This window comes from Eptatretus burgeri, chromosome 3, assembly GCF_056783735.1.
Source record: "Eptatretus burgeri isolate ZD-2024b chromosome 3, Ebu_testis_v1, whole genome shotgun sequence".
Taxonomy (NCBI): domain Eukaryota; kingdom Metazoa; phylum Chordata; class Myxini; order Myxiniformes; family Myxinidae; genus Eptatretus; species Eptatretus burgeri.
In genome coordinates this window covers 132027043-132044542 of record NC_140963.1, presented here as the reverse complement: position 1 = coordinate 132044542, position 17500 = coordinate 132027043, and the positions used below count along the sequence as shown (strand labels likewise).

Genomic DNA, 17500 nt, shown 5'->3' with positions numbered 1-17500 from the left:
GAATTTGGCAACACATTTCCAGACCAAATGAGCCAAATTGTTAATAAACCCTGCTTTTATACTGTTGTTTATTACAGCCTTTAATAGGAAATTAAGGGATGGGGGAAGGAAGGTGGGAAATAGCATTGGTGGTTGTCATTAAGGGAGGATGGATGAGGTGGGGTGGTCATGTTGGTAGAATGGTTGTGGATAAGAGGGTGAGGTTGTGGTGGAAATCGCAAGATTAACTCGAGCGAGGTCAATGGCGCACCATCGCAAATCCCCATGCTGCCCATCTAAAGCAAAGTTGAAAGATGGCAAAAACTTCCATCTGTAATGACCCAATGTCAAATTTTGGGTTTCAAATTTCCCCGCTGTTTTGACTCATGTGACTCTAAATCCCTACCCTTGGGGCATGAACCGGAGGTTAAGTTCAAAAAAGCGTGACATATTTCATGCATCTTCCAATGTCGATTGTTTATACGTGCAAAGTTTCATTTTTTTAAATGTTTAAAAATGTGCCCGTAATTGCATTTTTGTTGTTTGACATTTTGACCCCAACCTAAGGGGCAGGGCCAAAAATTACACTGCTCTTGCACCTTCGTGCCATGTTGTGATCAAAACTACAGTACCAAGTTTGGTGAATTTCTGCTCAACCCCCCAGAAGTGGATGGTGCGACGGACGAACAGACGGACAGACGGGGCCCATTACAACAGACTCGTTTTTTCCAAAAAGCAAGTTAATGTGGTTATGGACACATCATCACAATCTATAGGATTTGAGCCAGGGTTTACAACATCATGAAGCAAGTGCTCAAATGGGAACCACAAATAGAGAGGTTCAAGCAAGACTCGATGTTCCGACTTTTATAAAAGCAAAAGTGAAAGTATGCCAAGAACCTTAATGTTGCCTGTTGCGGTTTATAAATGATGAATGATATTTGTGACAGATGATGTTGTACTGCTATACATGCTATTCACAATGTGATAGTAACTATGGCAGTGTGAGAGAGAGGTTCTCTTAATGACAAAGTGAAGAGGAAGTAGATGAATATCCTCCAAAAAAATGTTCTGTTGGAGATAAGATAGACAGCCTGAGAGCTGACCTGTGCTTCCATCCACGGAACTGGTTGCATTGTAGTAACCCGGGTGACAGACACACTTGTAGGCCCCAAGTCTGAACCCATGACCCCTATGAGGCACACACTGGGGCAGAACAAACCATATTAGTTGAACAGCTGTTGCATACTTGTTCATTTAGTCTTTAACCAGCGTGCTATATTCACATTGGATACGACACAGCGAGTGGGGAAAAATAAAACAGACAAGTGACTTTGCTTAAAAAAGAAAATCTATGCCTGCACAAGTCAAGGCCTAGCTCACAGGATTGCCAGAAAAGAATGGCATTATAATTTATGAGGGATATTGAATGAAAATATTCGAAATACCGTATATAACAAAATATTTTGTAATGCTTGTTCATCATACAGGAATGCATTCTCTAAAAGTCTTACGAAGCCTTGAATGGCACATTAAACTGGGCTGCACACAGGACTGCACACTCATCCAGGCATTTGAAGGGTTTGTTCTCGAGCACATGTCATGCTCCTCACTTTGAGTTGTTTAAACTTGGTGTCAGATTAATGGACTGGACTGCAAGCAAATTCTTCATTGCCCCAAACAAACTTGCTGATGCCAGGTTTGTGATCGGTGCTTGCTTACAACACTGCATTATAATAATCATTCATTTTGTATTATGGCTTGTCGTAAACGAAGCAAAAATCTAGTGATGCCGATAGTGAACAGCGCTGCTCAGTCAGCCAGATGTAAGTGATGGATCACAAAAAGATTAGGGCACTGGCATGATAGAATTTCATGATTTTAGTCATGCTTGATGCTCAAAAGGTTTAGTTTCGAGCATAATCTGCATTCTTCCGTGGAACTCTTCAATTTCTGCAATAATACCAACATTCTTCCCGGGTTAATTTGCATGTAAAAACGTCAGGTCACATGACCTGACAAATCTTCATGTGAAAGACAACAAACAGTGTTTTTGTCCTTTAGAAGTTAAAACATCAGCAAAGCATAACAAAGTAGAACAGTGAACTAAGACAGGATCCCAAATGAAATGATTACACTTTTTATGTTTTTCTCTGATGTGGACTCGACGTTAAAAAAATTTGCTTAAAAAGTCAGTCATAATTAAGGCAGAACAAACCATATAATAAAACAAACCAAACCAAACCATGTATTAGTACTGGGCCGATTAGAAAAGTTGACTATAACCGATTAGCAATATTTAAAGGAAAAAAAATAATAAAGAAAAAAATTGGCTGATACCGATACCAATGCAGATTATAAAGTGGTAGATATTGACCGAGTAGTGCATTGTGCACACATGAAGTGGATACTGTGCCGGATCGGTGCTGTGCCTGCGATTGATGTTATTGAGTGGCTGTGAATCGATACATTTTAAATCCCTTCTCGAATCGATTGGATCATTGAACGGCACAGCATCCAGTCATTTTGAAATGAATGATGGGCTACCGTGTGCTCATTTGATAAGCTATTGACGCATGTAAAAAAAAATCAAGTGTTTCCTACTTGTATGGTCATGTGAAAAGCAGGTTTTATACAAAATACAGTAAGGGAGTCCCCGCGTTACAAAGGGATTCCATTCTGAACAATCGTTCATGCAGTGAGTAAATTGATCGGCTGTTCACGCAGTATATAAATGGTGGTATCAGTGCACAAGTGGGGGCTACACACCCGATGATTTAACAAGCTCAGCGGGAGACCGCACCAGGAACTGGAAATGCAGTATGCACTTATAAATGCCTATAAGTTAATGCGTTACATAATGGGGCTTGAAAAGACTGCATGTGAAATGTAACGCTTTTTTCTCGGGGCCCCAGAATATTGTCAGTTTAAATTTGAATTGTGAAAAAATTAGTTGAATTGACGCTTTGATGCACTTGGCTAAGTCCAGGCTAAGTCCAGGAAGGAGGTAAGCAGGTTTTAACTTTTAGGTATGAGTTTCATTAAACTGTACCAGGAAGGAGGACCAGAAGGTACGAGAGATTGCGTTTTCCTTTTCGTGTGGGAACTCGGGGTCCATTTTATAAATTCCGTTCACACATTGGTAAATATACCTTAAATTATCATACATGCATGAAGGGGAACCTCGTGTACGAGAAATAACTGGTTGTCACTTTCTGGAGGTGTGCACTACCAAACTACAATGTATTCTATCAAGTATGGCACTTGTGTTTTTCAAGACTTTTTCGATTTACCCCGAAATTCAATAACTCCACTGATAATAATACAAAACGCCGCAATTATGAGACAAACTGAAATAATGAAACGATTTAAATACCTGATAATTGACTATCATCAGAATCCAAAATGTATACATCTAAAAAAAAAAAATAGGACAACTGGACCTGTAGCTTACCTGGGCCCTGGCCTAATGTTGTAACCCAAATTTGGTCGCATTCTGACTGGTGGATCAGGAGAAGAAGATTTTTGAAGCAAATTAGGTGATTTTCCCAAAGATTTACTGTCCGCCATTTTGACACACTTCTGGTCACATGATCGGCATAACCTCCACAATTCAACATCTGCACTCTGTCCTGATGTAACCAAATTTGGTCGCATTCTGACTGATGCGTCTGTTGAAGATTTTTGAGGAATTTACACGACTGCAAATTTGACCTAAAGTCAAGTGATCGGAATGAACTTTGCAATCTCCGTTGCCAGTCAAGAGCGGAACCTTGCTGCCAAATTTCATCCGGATCGGCCTCGTGGTTTGGCCAGAGAAGTCGAAATAGGAGTTTCAGGAATGTAGAACAATGTGTAAGCCAAATCACTAAATAAGCCACGTTGTGGCATTTGATTCCCACACTATTTGTTCTAGCGGCAGTTTCTAAAGGAATTGGTATTTTACATGAATCGGGTGTGGTTTTAAGAAGGTTATGTTGTTTCTCTTTGTGAGTTTCAAAGCAAAATAAATTTGATAAGAACCGATTTCCGAGCCGTTTGCCATTTTAACATGTTTTCCAAATTACTGAAACAATTTTTTTCTACCCATCACACAACAATTGCCAACTGTTTATGAAGAATCATGTTTATGCACATGTCCTTGAAAAGTCAATAATTCAATGTTGTTTTTTTATGATTGTTTATTGAAATTCTCCCCAAAACAAGGGTGAAAGCTACTCAATTTTTGGGGTTGTAAACAGTATTGTAATCGGTAATCAGATTCAGCACTCACACTGATTCCAATCGGCCAATGCTGATTACTGAAAAATTGCTGATATCGGCCTGTGCCGATTACCGATTTTGGCCCAACACTTATGTACTTATATGTATGTATATATATATATATATATATATATATATGTATATGTATATATATATATATATATATATATGTATATGTATATATATATATGTATATATATATGTATATATATATATATATGTATATATATATAGATATATATATATATATATATACATACATATACACTATATGTCTTGAACAAATAAATGTCAGTGTGCATCAATGTGTCAGTGTGTCTCCTCCATAACTCCAAAACCATGAAACCTAGCAGCTTGAAACTTTACATGCAGACAAAGAAAACTCTAAGGAAGTGCAAGAGTGAAAATTGGATGTTTGGGTTTATAAAACACCCCACCCCTTTTGAAGATAATTAATGGCCTAATTTAATTACATCTTTTATCAGGCGGATCCTCAGTCACCACTTCCAATGGGGTCTTCAGGTATATCCAAGGTAACCTCGCTGGGGTCTAAAGCCACCATCGTTTTTGGCCTGCTCAACCATGTCTCGACTTGGAACAGGCCATAACGATTTCTTGACGATAAAGTTTTTATTTTTCAATTGCCTCACTCGTGTTATCGAATGCATTTTCATTATCGCAACGAATCGCTGTATACATCGCTTTTTTAAGTGCTATAGTTTTCAAATTAGGAGCTTGGAGTGATTTAATGCATGAAATGATGCAATTTTTGATAATCTCTCATGGATGAATTAAATGATATCATCAAAATGTTATTTCGGTTTTGAGTATCGGATATCGTCTGGACTAAATAAGTGTCAAAATCTGATGTAAAATGCATCCATCCATTGGGACCAGACTCTGTACAGAGCGTTGGAGCTGCCAAAGCAGTCTCCTTGGCTATTGGGCACAATCCTGGACGGCTCGCCACTCCGACACAGTATGCCAGCATGCTGGCATTCATTTTGCTAAGCTCAGAAAGATGACAGGTCAAGTTAACCCCACCTGTTATTAATTAAACAGCTGAGTGAAATTTGAACTCAGGACCCCAGGATCCCAAGCCCACCACCCTAACCATCAAGCCAACACCAGGCATGTTGTGAAATCTCATAAGTAAAAGAAATAACGAGTCATAAAACTAAGCTGATATACCAATTTACTTTAAGCAAGCAAGGCTATGTTCCCTCCTTCTCCATGCATACGCAAGAAAATTTGAAATTTCCAAAGCATTAAACATATCTTTTTCTACTGTTTGGAGAATTATATTGAATGAACAAAAAATTTTGGAACGTGCCAAAATTAACCAGCTTAATTGAGCTATATGATTTAATGCATTCGCAACTAGACCTCGCACCCTGTCCCCCAGACAGACTGCCTATCCATAGGGTCTGCCAGATCTGTCTATATTTTCGGAGGTTTCCCGAGGTGCTCTACAGGGAATTAAAGAAAATCTGGTGAAAAAGACGCATTTAAAAAAAGTTATAATGTTTGCGCGAACGCCGAACCTATGTACCACATGACACGTGCACAGACGAGAGACTGTGACCAGCTTAAAGTTAAAGGGATCCTACATGGTATGCAGCGAGAGCCTGGCCAACCGTTCCTTATCAACCATTTAATTAGAGTGCTTGCATGAGTGCTTAAACTACTTGCCAAGCCCCCATTGTCGATAGCGGTACCACGCTACGTCATTCTGAGCGAATAGTTCACTCACTGCGGTTTCCGTGCCACGTCATTCAGAGCGAGTGGTTCGTGCTCCGTCACCCTGAGCGAGTGGTTCGTGCTCCGTCACCCTGAGCGAGTGGTTCGTGCTCCGTCACCCTGAGCGAGTGGTTCGTGCTCCGTCACCCTGAGCGAGTGGTTCGTGCTCCGTCACCCTGAGCGAGTGGTTCGTGCTCCGTCACCCTGAGCGAGTGGTTCGTGCTCCGTCACCCTGAGCGAGTGGTTCGTGCTCCGTCACCCTGAGCGAGTGGTTCGTGCTCCGTCACCCTGAGCGAGTGGTTCGTGCTCCGTCACCCTGAGCGAGTGGTTCGTGCTCCGTCATCCTGAGCAAGTGGTTCGTGCTCCGTCACCCTGAGCGAGAGGATCGTGCTCAGTCACCCTGAGCAAGTGGTTCGTGCTCCATCACCCTGAGCGAGTGGTTCGTGCTCCGTCACCCTGAGCGAGAGGATCGTGCTCCGTCACCCTGAGCGAGTGGTTCATGCTCCGTCACCCTGAGCGAGTGGTTCGTGCTCCGTCACCCTGAGCGAGTGGTTCGTCCTCCGTCACCCTGAGCGAGTGGTTCGTGCTCCGTCACCCTGAGCGAGTGGTTCATGCTCCGTCATCCTGAGCGGGTGGTTCGTGCTCCATCATCCTCAGCGAGTGATTCATGCTCTGTCATCCCGAGTGAGTGGTTCATGCTCCATCACCCTCAGCGAGTGGTTTGTGCTAAAGTTATTGAACACTCCCCGAGACAGCAACTTTTCCCAGAGATTCACCCACAGCTCCTTCTTTCTCCTGGCATGCTGTTGTTGGCATACCAGCACGAGTGCGAAAGCAGCAGTTAACACAGCTTTCACCATTCTCATCTCTCTGCATTTCTTCTTCATTTCCCTTTTGCTTCCTGACAATAGTGTCATCGACAGTCACATAGTTTGCGGCAGTCTCCGACAAAAACGATATTGTACAAGATTCTTTGCCGACAGTCTTGTTGTTTTGCGTCGGTAAACATCGGCTTGTGTGCAGCAGACTTCATACACGATCACATGGTGTTTTAACAAGTTGTTATTTTTTAATGATGTTCGGTGTGACCATTTCATTGACTCTCACATTTATCGAGGGAATTGTGCTTACAAGACACTTAAATTACAAGGCTTTGTAATTAAAGTGTCTTGTAAACCAAACGATCCACAACCACTACAATTCGAGTATGAGATGGAAAGGTCAGTGTTTAGAAAGGCCATGGTGGTGCCATTACGAAAGAATCAGAAATAGATAGCACTGCAAAGGAATTCAATAATTTTAAAGGTTCACAAAAAAAGGTGACATCAAAGTTCGGTAAAACAAGTTTTGAGTACAATTTGATACTATACTGAGCATAGCCTACACAAAAATAAGTCCTGTCTTATCAATCATTATAACAGGAGAGTTTATGTTGCAAACAGTGAGATGGAAACAAAATCTTTGGACTCTTATTATTATTATTTTTTTAAGAAACAAAGGGTATTTTTACAAAGGGTCACGACCCAAGACAAAGTATCTCGAACAGAAGACAAATAGCTTGCAAACTTCGGTATTTAATTGATTGTGCCGATAAATGTATCCATTTCATGTTTCACTTAAATATTCTATGTTGCTGAACTTGCATAACAATAACCTTTCATTTAATTAATATATAAGTCTTCATCTTTGTGGCAGGAATATGAGCCTGACTGGGCTTGTCATGAAATATACCATGTGATCATGTTACATCAGCAAATTTCAGATGGGACAGCCATATGTACTTCCCTCCAACAATAAGTGGCATTAGAACAGCAGTCTTATGGTAAAACAAGGTTGAATAATGGACTTATGAGTGACCGCTCACGAAAAATCATCATTTAGCCCCTTATCTTCCAGAGAGCAGTTTCCTTCTGTATTCCTCTTCTACCGTTGTTCATGTGGCTGTTGCTCTGCAGAATAATCAGGTACAGGCCATCCACCCAGGATAGGTCATTGGTCAACACGCTTTAGCTATCCATTCTTGCTGTACGCCTCTGTATGCAGAACCAAGAAATGGGCATCTTCTTTTTTCCCCCTCACACCATGAATCTCTGGAATCAACTGCCTCCTCCGACTTTCCCAAATACCTGCAACCTATAACATATTAAGGCCCGGATCAATAAGTTCTCCCTGGTCTAATCCGCCTCCTTCCTTTTTTTCATTTCCTTTGTAACAGGAAGGTAATTTGAAGGACTATGTGTGCCACTATTTTTCTGTAACCAAAGATTGAATATATATATATATATATATATATATATATATATATATATATATATATATATATATATATATATATATATATATATCAGGTCAGGTCAGGTATGGGAGCATGTGCCAGAACAGCAGGTCGCTGCGTCCACTTTCCGCCGGTACTCCAGGGGCCTCCGTCTGGCCATCCCCCAGGCAGATGCCAGGCCCATCCCCATCTCCTTGAGATGATGGTCAACCTGTTGCAACCATGAGGCACGTGGTCGACCCACTGGCCTCCTCCACTCATGAGACTCCCTCGCTGAGAGAATCTGGTGAGCAGGATCAGATTCAGGAAAACGAGCCACATGTCCATACAGCCGCAACTGACGCTCACGGACTATGCAGGTAACAAATCTCATCCGAGTCTCTCTCAGCAACCGCTCGTTGGACACAAAATCCGACCAGCGATAGCCAAGGATTCTCCGAAGAGACCTGGTACCAAAGGAATTAAGTCTCCGTCTCAGATCCTTGGTCTTGAGTCCAAGTCTCGCACCCATAGAGCAAGACTGGAAGTACCAAGGACCTGAAGACTCAGACTTTCGTCCTCCCGCACAGGTACCGGCAGCGCCACACCCCATGATCCAGTGAATCCATGACTCCCCAGGCCCGACCCAGACGTCTATTGACCTCTGACTCGCAGCCAGCAGAGACATGAATATCACTGCCAAGGTAAGTGAATCTCTCCACGACCTCAACATCCTCACCACAAACAGACACAGACAGGACAGCAGCATCCAAGATGTCACCGAAAGCCTGGATCTTAGTTTTGACCCAAGAAACCCGTAATCCCAACGGCTCCGACTCCTCATTCAGCACCCCGAGGGCCCCCAAGAGGATGTCTAAAGTCTCCGCAAAGATGACTGCATCATCTGCAAAGTCAAGGTCCGAGATCTTGACATTCCCAAATGACGCACCGCAACTTGATCTCTCCGACATCCTCCCTAGAATCCAGTCCATACAAGTGCTGAAAAGTGTGGGGGCAAGTACACATCCCTGACGAACTCCAGTAACAACTGGAAATAAGTCAGAGATGGTACCACCACACTTCACAGCACTCTCAGTACCAGAGTAGAGTTCAGACATCAGATCGATCAGTTTTGGTGGCACCCCACGAAGACCAAGAATCCTCCAGAGGACATCCCGATTCACTGAATCGAACGCTTTACAGAGATCAACATAGGCTTCAAGCAGCCCCTGCTGAAACTCTCGTCTGCGTTCGGTGAGGACACAAAGTGCAAGGATACGGTCAATCGTTGACCTCTTTGGTGTAAAGCCTGACTGCTCTGGACGCTGGTGCTCAAGCAGATGGTGGCGAACCCTATCGAGAATTATCCGAGCAAAGACCTTGCCCGGCACTGAGAGCAGCGTCATATATATATATATATATATATATATACATATATATATATATATATATATACATATACATATACATATATATATATATATATATATATATATATATATATATATATATATATATATATATATACATATATACATATATATATATACATATATATATATATACATATATATATATATATACATATATATATATATATATATATATATATATATATATATATATATATATATATATACATATATATATATATATATATATATATATATATATATATATATATATATATATATATATATATATATATACATATATATATATATATATATATATATATATATATATATATATATATATATATATATATATATATATATATATATATATATATATATATATATATATATATATATATATATATATATATATATATATACATATATATATATATATATATATATATATATATATATATATATATATATATATATATATATATATATATATATATATATATATATATATATATATATATATATATATATATATATATATATATATATATATATATATATATATATATATATATATATATATATATATATATATATATATATATATATATATATATATATATATATATATATATATATATATATATATATATATATATATATATATATATATATATATATAGAAACCCAGGACCTTTGAGCTTTGAGATAACCTTGCTAACCGGTTGAACAAAGCATAATCAAAGCAGAAAGATTATCAAGCAAAGGCTTTCCTTTATTTGGTCAGGAGCAGGGGTTCCCAAACTCAGGGTTGCAACCCAGACCTTCTAATGCTTCGTGGATGATGACGCACCACTTAATCTTACAGCGATATACTGTATTCAAATGTTGGCAGCTTGCCAACTTCTCACAAATCGTGGTTTTTGAGGGGGGGTAGGGGTTCACGTTGAAAGCATTTTCTCCGACAATTTTTATGGCAGCTACCGGTTCCATTTGGGTTACGAGGTGAATGCGATTTCAAATTTTGGACCATGGACGAAAAGGTTTGAGAGCCGATGGTCGATAATTATCTTACAACATTCAAGGATCATTTCCGAAGATGACCACTTTACCCTGGATCCACTAATTTAGATGAAAAGCATTGCCACGTAACAGTCATTCAAGAATCTCTGATGCACCATACCCCATTACAGAGCGTCCGTGCTGCCGAAGCAGTTTCCTGAGCAAGGGTTATACTGGGTGGTTTGCCATTACCTTCCCAACAGTAGTGAGGGCAGGAATTTGAAATTGGTTCAGGGAGCCAGTGATAGCACACTCACTGTTCGCGAAGAACACCGTGGGATCTTTAACGTCCAGCAACGAATGCTGGCACACGGGACGCTCAATTAACGTCAATCCGAGGGATGGCACAGTCATTGATAAATCACCCTCCCTATGAAACACCAGGATGACAGTTTATACCTGGGTCAGGATTCAAACCCACACTGGACAGCATCAAGGTGACTGTGCGTAACTCTCGGCCATCCCCCATTCAAAAATAACATCTTACTTTCTCTTTAGTTATATTGTTGCGGGGCCGGGCGTCGGCCGTGAGCATGACCGCTAGATGGAGCAGTAGAGTCGGCTCGACCGATCACCCGGAATTTAGATCGTACCTTTTCGGAAAACTCCGGAAAAGTATGGGTCCCTTATTGGACCGAAGTTCACCAATAGACAGACCACGTGGGGTAGGGTCGATTGCCAATTTCAATTTACCTAAATATCCACGTGGTCCAACCTACCAGGGAAATTCACCCTCGACGGTACCCGTACGGAACGAGCCACTTAGCGTACTCAAACCGTGTGCGATCAGAGTGGTTTGATCGCAGAGATCCGTCGGTCCCAAATATCCCGTTACAACGGCAACGGCCTGGCTAATTTCCCAACACGCAACACGCTAAGTCATTGAAGGAATAGACACGAACGAGCTGAAACATTTAACAATCGGGGCATTTATTCACAATAATAATTGGGGAACGAGGGAAGCACGCAAGAGCAGAGTTAAACCAATTATTAGAGGCACGTATATACAGCACGGCACTTGTCCAATTAACTACTTATCTGACTGGCACCAGGATCACACATACGCACACACCCAAAGAATCTGACAAAATGGTCTTCATTGAGGCCTATCTCGGACCTGTCCGCCTCGTGCGGTCTTCAAGGACCAGGTCCTCGGGGCAGGACTGGACCCCCAGCATGATCCGGATGACCAGACGCCCTCACGACCGGGCTCCGAGCGAGCAAAGTCGGCAGGGCGAAAGCTGGCAGGAGAAGACCTGTTCTGGCACCGACCACTCCGTGCGCAGATGCTTTCAGAACTCAATCGCCCTGTGCGCAGATGTTCACTTCTTGCCAGAACCAGAACAATGATGAACGCGCAGACTGCGTCAGACCCAGAACAACAATGAACGTGCAGACCGCGCCTATAATTATACCCCCCTCTTCAGAGGGGGGAGGGCGTGCCTCCTCGTGACGCTCCCTCTCTCACTGGCTGGTTTTGGCACGCAAAATCACTCTTTGTCTCTCTCACTGGCCAAAACGGGTGGCAAGCTCCTTGATTGGCCCGGGGGTGTGGTGACGTCACGCAGAGCCTTTTCTTCTTGTCGCAGGATCTGATTCTGATTGGCTGGGCGACGGTCACCTCACTTGTTGCACGCTGATTGGTCGAGGGCCGCCGCGCGGCTCCTCCTTGAACTCCGCCCACCATGACGTCAGCCAGATCGAGGTTAAGGAAGCGAAGTGAAGGTGAGGGTGATGCGGTGTGCTCGGCGTTGATGTTAGTGGAAAAATAAAAGAAAAACCCTAACTATCAAAATAACTCCACAATGCAGGAACATTTAATTACCTATTAGACCAGGGACGGGACCCTAACTGGCAACACGTACTTACCGATATAACTGATCTGTAGGACCTGCATGTTGTGTGCTCATGGCTTACAGATTCGCAACAATATGTGTTTGAGGGTCTCATACCTGCTTGTTCCAAACCATTAGATAGGCTACGTATTGTTGCAGTGATGCGAAGCCAACACTCCACCAAGGCTAAGGCACACAATGTATGGCGGTCCTGAGACAGTTATTTCATTAGTCTCCATTTTACTTAGCCCTTCCCTCATGTCTTGTGGGTATATGGGACAAAATCTGCTTGGAAATCTGCCATCTACTTGGAAATAGGCAAACATTACTGCTCTGCATAAAAAAGGTGAAAAAGCTGATCCCTGCAACTACAGACCAATCAGCCTGCTTCCAATCATCAGCAAGGTCATGAAATCCATCATCACTTCCAAAATCAAATACTTCCTTTTCTCCAATGGCTTGATTTCTGACCATCAATTTGGATTTAGACCAGGTCAATCAATCCTGGACATGCTGCTTCTGCTTTCCCAACAATGGATGGAGGTCCTAAATGCCAAACATGACATCATAGCCATCTCGCTAGACATATCACGAGCTTTCGATAGTCTGGCATCACGCACCGCAGACAAAACTCTCTTCTTATGGTATCCAAGGCAATATCCACTCATGGCTCACACACTTCCTCTCCTGTCGTAGTCAACACGTGACTCTTAATGGAATTCTCTCATCTCCTCTTCTCGTCCAGGCTAGAGTTCCTCAAGCCAGTGTTCTTGGCCGTGTTCTTTTTCTGGTTTTCATCAATGATCTCTCAGATTCTCTGGAAAATCCTCTTTGTCTCTTTGCTGACGACTCCACCTTCCACCAACCAAACACCATACCATCTCTCATCCCTCTGATCGGCAGACAGCAGCCTCTTCACTCTCTGTGGACCTGGATAAACTCACAAGCTGGTCCAACACTTGGAATATGTCTTTCAATCCTGACAAATCTCACACCCTCACCATGTCTCTCCAAAAGGACCATCTGGAAAATCCCCTCCCCCCCCCCAATCTACTTTCTCAACAATCCCCTTGAAGAAGTCCTTTTATTCAAGGTTTTGGGTCTTACTATCTGCCACGATCTTTCCTGAGAAAGCCACATTTCCAATCTGGCCTCGAAAGCCAGACGCCGACTGGGCATCCTACGTCGTGCAAAGTCCTTCCTTGACACACCCTCCTGAGCTTCTAACCATTTACAAAGCTTTCATCCACAGTCTGATGGAGTACTGCTCCCCCCTCTGGGGTGGTACTCCTACCTCACACCTAGCTCGACTTCACGCTGTGGAATCCAAAGCTTTTAGGAACATTGGGATCTCCCGCGAAGAAGCTGAGTCTTTGGGTCTCTCACTCTCTCACCGGAGGCAGGTCGGTAGTCTTTCTATCTTCTACTGTCTCCTCTCTGGCCTTGCCCCCCCCCCTCCTCTGCTCTGTCTGCGATCTGTCCCTCAGTGTGGGTGCTCAAAGTCTGCCAAAAAACCCCTACTGGTGAAACTGCCAAAATCAAGAATCACTGCTCACCTTCACTCTTTCATTCCTCTGTTTTCCTGCCTTTGGAATAAACTCCCACACTCTCTTCAATCCCATTCTTCCCTCAAGGTCTTCCAAACAGCTGTTCACCACCATCTCATATCTTCCCCCATCCAAAATCTTCATTTTTAATATCCCCTTAATCCATCCAAAGCCCACCTCCTTCAAATTCCCTGTTTTCCTTCCTGAAAGTCCCTGTCGTACCATCTTGTTTACCCTGCTTACCCAGCCCATCCCCTCTCCCTTCCACAGATATTCTATTGTCTCTGTTTCCCACTATTTTGTGCTTCCCTCTCCCACCCATCTTGTCTCCTGCCTTGTTGCATGTTTCTGTGTATTAGCTCTTACACGAGCCTCGACATAGTATACAAAAAATGCGTTGCAAGGGCTTTTAGGCAGGTCATATGTCTCATTGTACAATCCATTTTATTTTCCTTGACTTTGTACACATGACCTCTCTTTCTTCACACAAGCATGCATGCATGCAGCTCATTAGCCTCTGCGTGCCATTTCCTATTCAAGCCTTGTGTCACTCTTCAATGACACAGCACCTCAGACCTTTTCCATACTCGGACCCCAACGCTGCAACATTCCCGTAACCACCACAATGCCTTCCCAAAATTCTCCACGACATCAAATCACAACCCAAACTTGCCTACAATCACCATTGATGCCACAATCTCGAACACAACCGCCTCCATCACGAACTCTCTGCCACAACCGCTGATTCCACAACCGCCTACATCCAAAATTTGCCTACACTCATCGCTATTAATGCCACAACCACAATGTCTCAACCATCAAACCAAGGCTCACCACTATGCTCACTGCTGCCACTGATTACCACGGCCACCTTTCGGGACCGGCGGGAGTGAGGAGATAAGCTCATTGACGGGACAGGCGATTGGGAGCCTCACTCCATGTTGAATCAGGGGTAAGCTGGGCCGAGCTCATCGAGAGCCAGGCGCTGGATGAAGTGCAGTTTTACACGAGTTAATAGTTAAAAAAACAGATTTCTCAACAGTCAAGATAAGTCTGTTCTCCTTACGCGATGTTTGCTTCATTTCAGACACCCCACACCCCTTTACCCACATCTTTACGCCTTCCTCTCTGCCGCATCTGCCAATCACCACACACCTCATCGCACCTCCTCAGTCACGTACCATAAACACCCCGTTTTCTTCCCTCCTCGCCCTCCTAAGCGAGTGGATTGCATTGGTCCGTCTACCGCTCCAGGTACAGAGAGGTCGTTCACGTCTCGTACTTTCTCTCATCTATGTTTGCTTTCTACTTTCCTTGGGTGTGTATCTGATGGTGCCTGTCATATGAGAATAATTAAGGTTGTAGTTGTGTAGTATCGGTTTAATTCTGCCCTGTGTCTTCTCTTTTGTAAATAACTATTTTATTTTGCCACACCCCACAAATCCTTGCTTTCCCTGCTGTACATATTGCTTGTAATAAAACCTTTTGTTGTTGTTTACATGCCTATCCTTGCCCGCGCTTTACAAATAAATTGCTTGCGTTGTAAGCATACCCAGATCATTCTGTCTTTTCCCCCATTGGTCCAGCATGGTCCGCACAGAGTCAGCTGGGAAGTTCTACCCCACTAATTGGATCTTATTAGCCGGTGCGTACTTGGCAGCTTTGCTCGGCTGCACCCAAGTTAATACAAGTACGCACTGAGGGCATGAGACCCCTTTGGTATGGCCCTCCACAGGTAAGGTATCACACAGAATAGTGCAACCCGACCAGGATTGGCAGTACGAACTGGCGTTCGTGGTTGCTTAGCAACCCGTCGGTGCACGGAGTTATCTGTGCCCGGTGGGCTCAGGACCGGGCATTCAGTAGGGACCCGAGTGCTTCCCCTCGTGGCAAGCCTCGAACCCCGGATATGCAACAATATATATGCTGTGGAACCCCGACACGCGTGGATTCGACATTCGCGGACCCCACGTATTCACGGTTTATAAAATGTGACCTGCTTCTACATTCGCGTTATTTTTTCTGATTTTTAACACCAGCACTGGTCTCCAACTGTCATGGCCAAAGATATTGGGACTTTTTTCAAATAATGCACCATTTCTTCCAGAAAATTGTTGAAATTAAAAATTATTTTGGTATCCAGATATGTATTTCTTTGGTTTGCAGTGGAACAAAACAAAAAAAGCTGAAACAATTACTAAATATTAGCTTATTCCACAGAGAAATCCTAAAATGGCCCACACATTTTTTGGCACCTTTCAGAAATTGTTTCAAACAATTAGATTTGCAGCAGGTGATTCTCCTTTACTTTGAAAATGAACTCACCTGCGGTGAGTTGCAGGTGCCTGCAATATAAAAATCACTCATTCACCCAGTTTGAATTGAGAAAAGGAGTCATTCTGCTGTTTTGTGTCACTGTGTGTGCATGGAGAATGAGCATGAAGAAAAGAAAGAAAACCAGAGAAGTCTGAAGAGGTCAGACACAAGATTGTAGCCAAGTATGGACAATCTCAAGGCTACAAGTGCATCTCCAGAAACCTTGATGCTCCTGTGTCCACCATACACAATGTTATCAGGCAGTTTAAGGCCCATGGCAGTGCAGACAACCTCCATGGACGTGGTCGCAAGAGAAAACGTGATCGAAAATTGCAGTGAAGGATTGTTCAAAGAGTGGAGAAAGCACCTCGATCAACTGCCAAACAGATTCAAGCTGACCTTCAGACACAGGGTACGAAAGTTTCAACTCGCACCATCCGTCACCAACTCAATGAAAGGGGGTTCTATGGTAGGAGACCCACGAAGACCCCACTGCTGAAGGCGCTGTCACACCTTGACGATTTAGCCAACATATGCCTGACGTCTGCAAAATTGGGCTAAAACGCTGGCACACGTCGAATACGTTATGGGTAAGTTTGTATACGTTAAGAGCACGCTGAAAAACACTGCCATATGTCGTAGTACGCTGGCTTTCATCGTTGTACTTTGCGGTTGTCTTCAAATTTTAGCATGCTTGAAATTTTACGATGTATGCCAGCGTATGACTAACACATTCCGCTACGCTAGCCATAAGTTAAAGGCACGTTATGCGATCGTTGACACACGTCGACACACGTTACTTGTAAGTTACTCATAAGTCGAAACACGTCGATGTAATGATTAGCGTACCCAAAACTTATTTATAACCTATGAGTAACGTGTTGTAGGCACGTTACATGATTGTTGCACACATGTCGAGGCACGTTATGTGATTGTTGACACACGTCGAGGCACGTTACTTGTAAGTTACTCATAAGTCGAAACACGTCGAGGTAATGCTTAGCATACCCAAAACTTATTTATAACCTATGAGTAACGTGTTGTAGGCACGTTACACGATCGTTGACACACGTCGAGGCACGTTACTTG

At 42.8% G+C, this 17500-nt stretch overlaps 1 protein-coding gene across 1 annotated transcript in view; it reads right to left on the bottom strand.

Moving 5' to 3' along the window:
* Positions 1-17500, bottom strand: part of LOC147030994 (metabotropic glycine receptor-like) — a 191813-nt gene that overhangs the window by 101273 nt on the left and 73040 nt on the right. The window contains exon 3 of the mRNA XM_085875634.1: positions 1086-1185. Coding sequence (XP_085731760.1) covers positions 1086-1185 — 100 coding nt within the window. The remainder of the gene's footprint in view (positions 1-1085; positions 1186-17500) is intronic.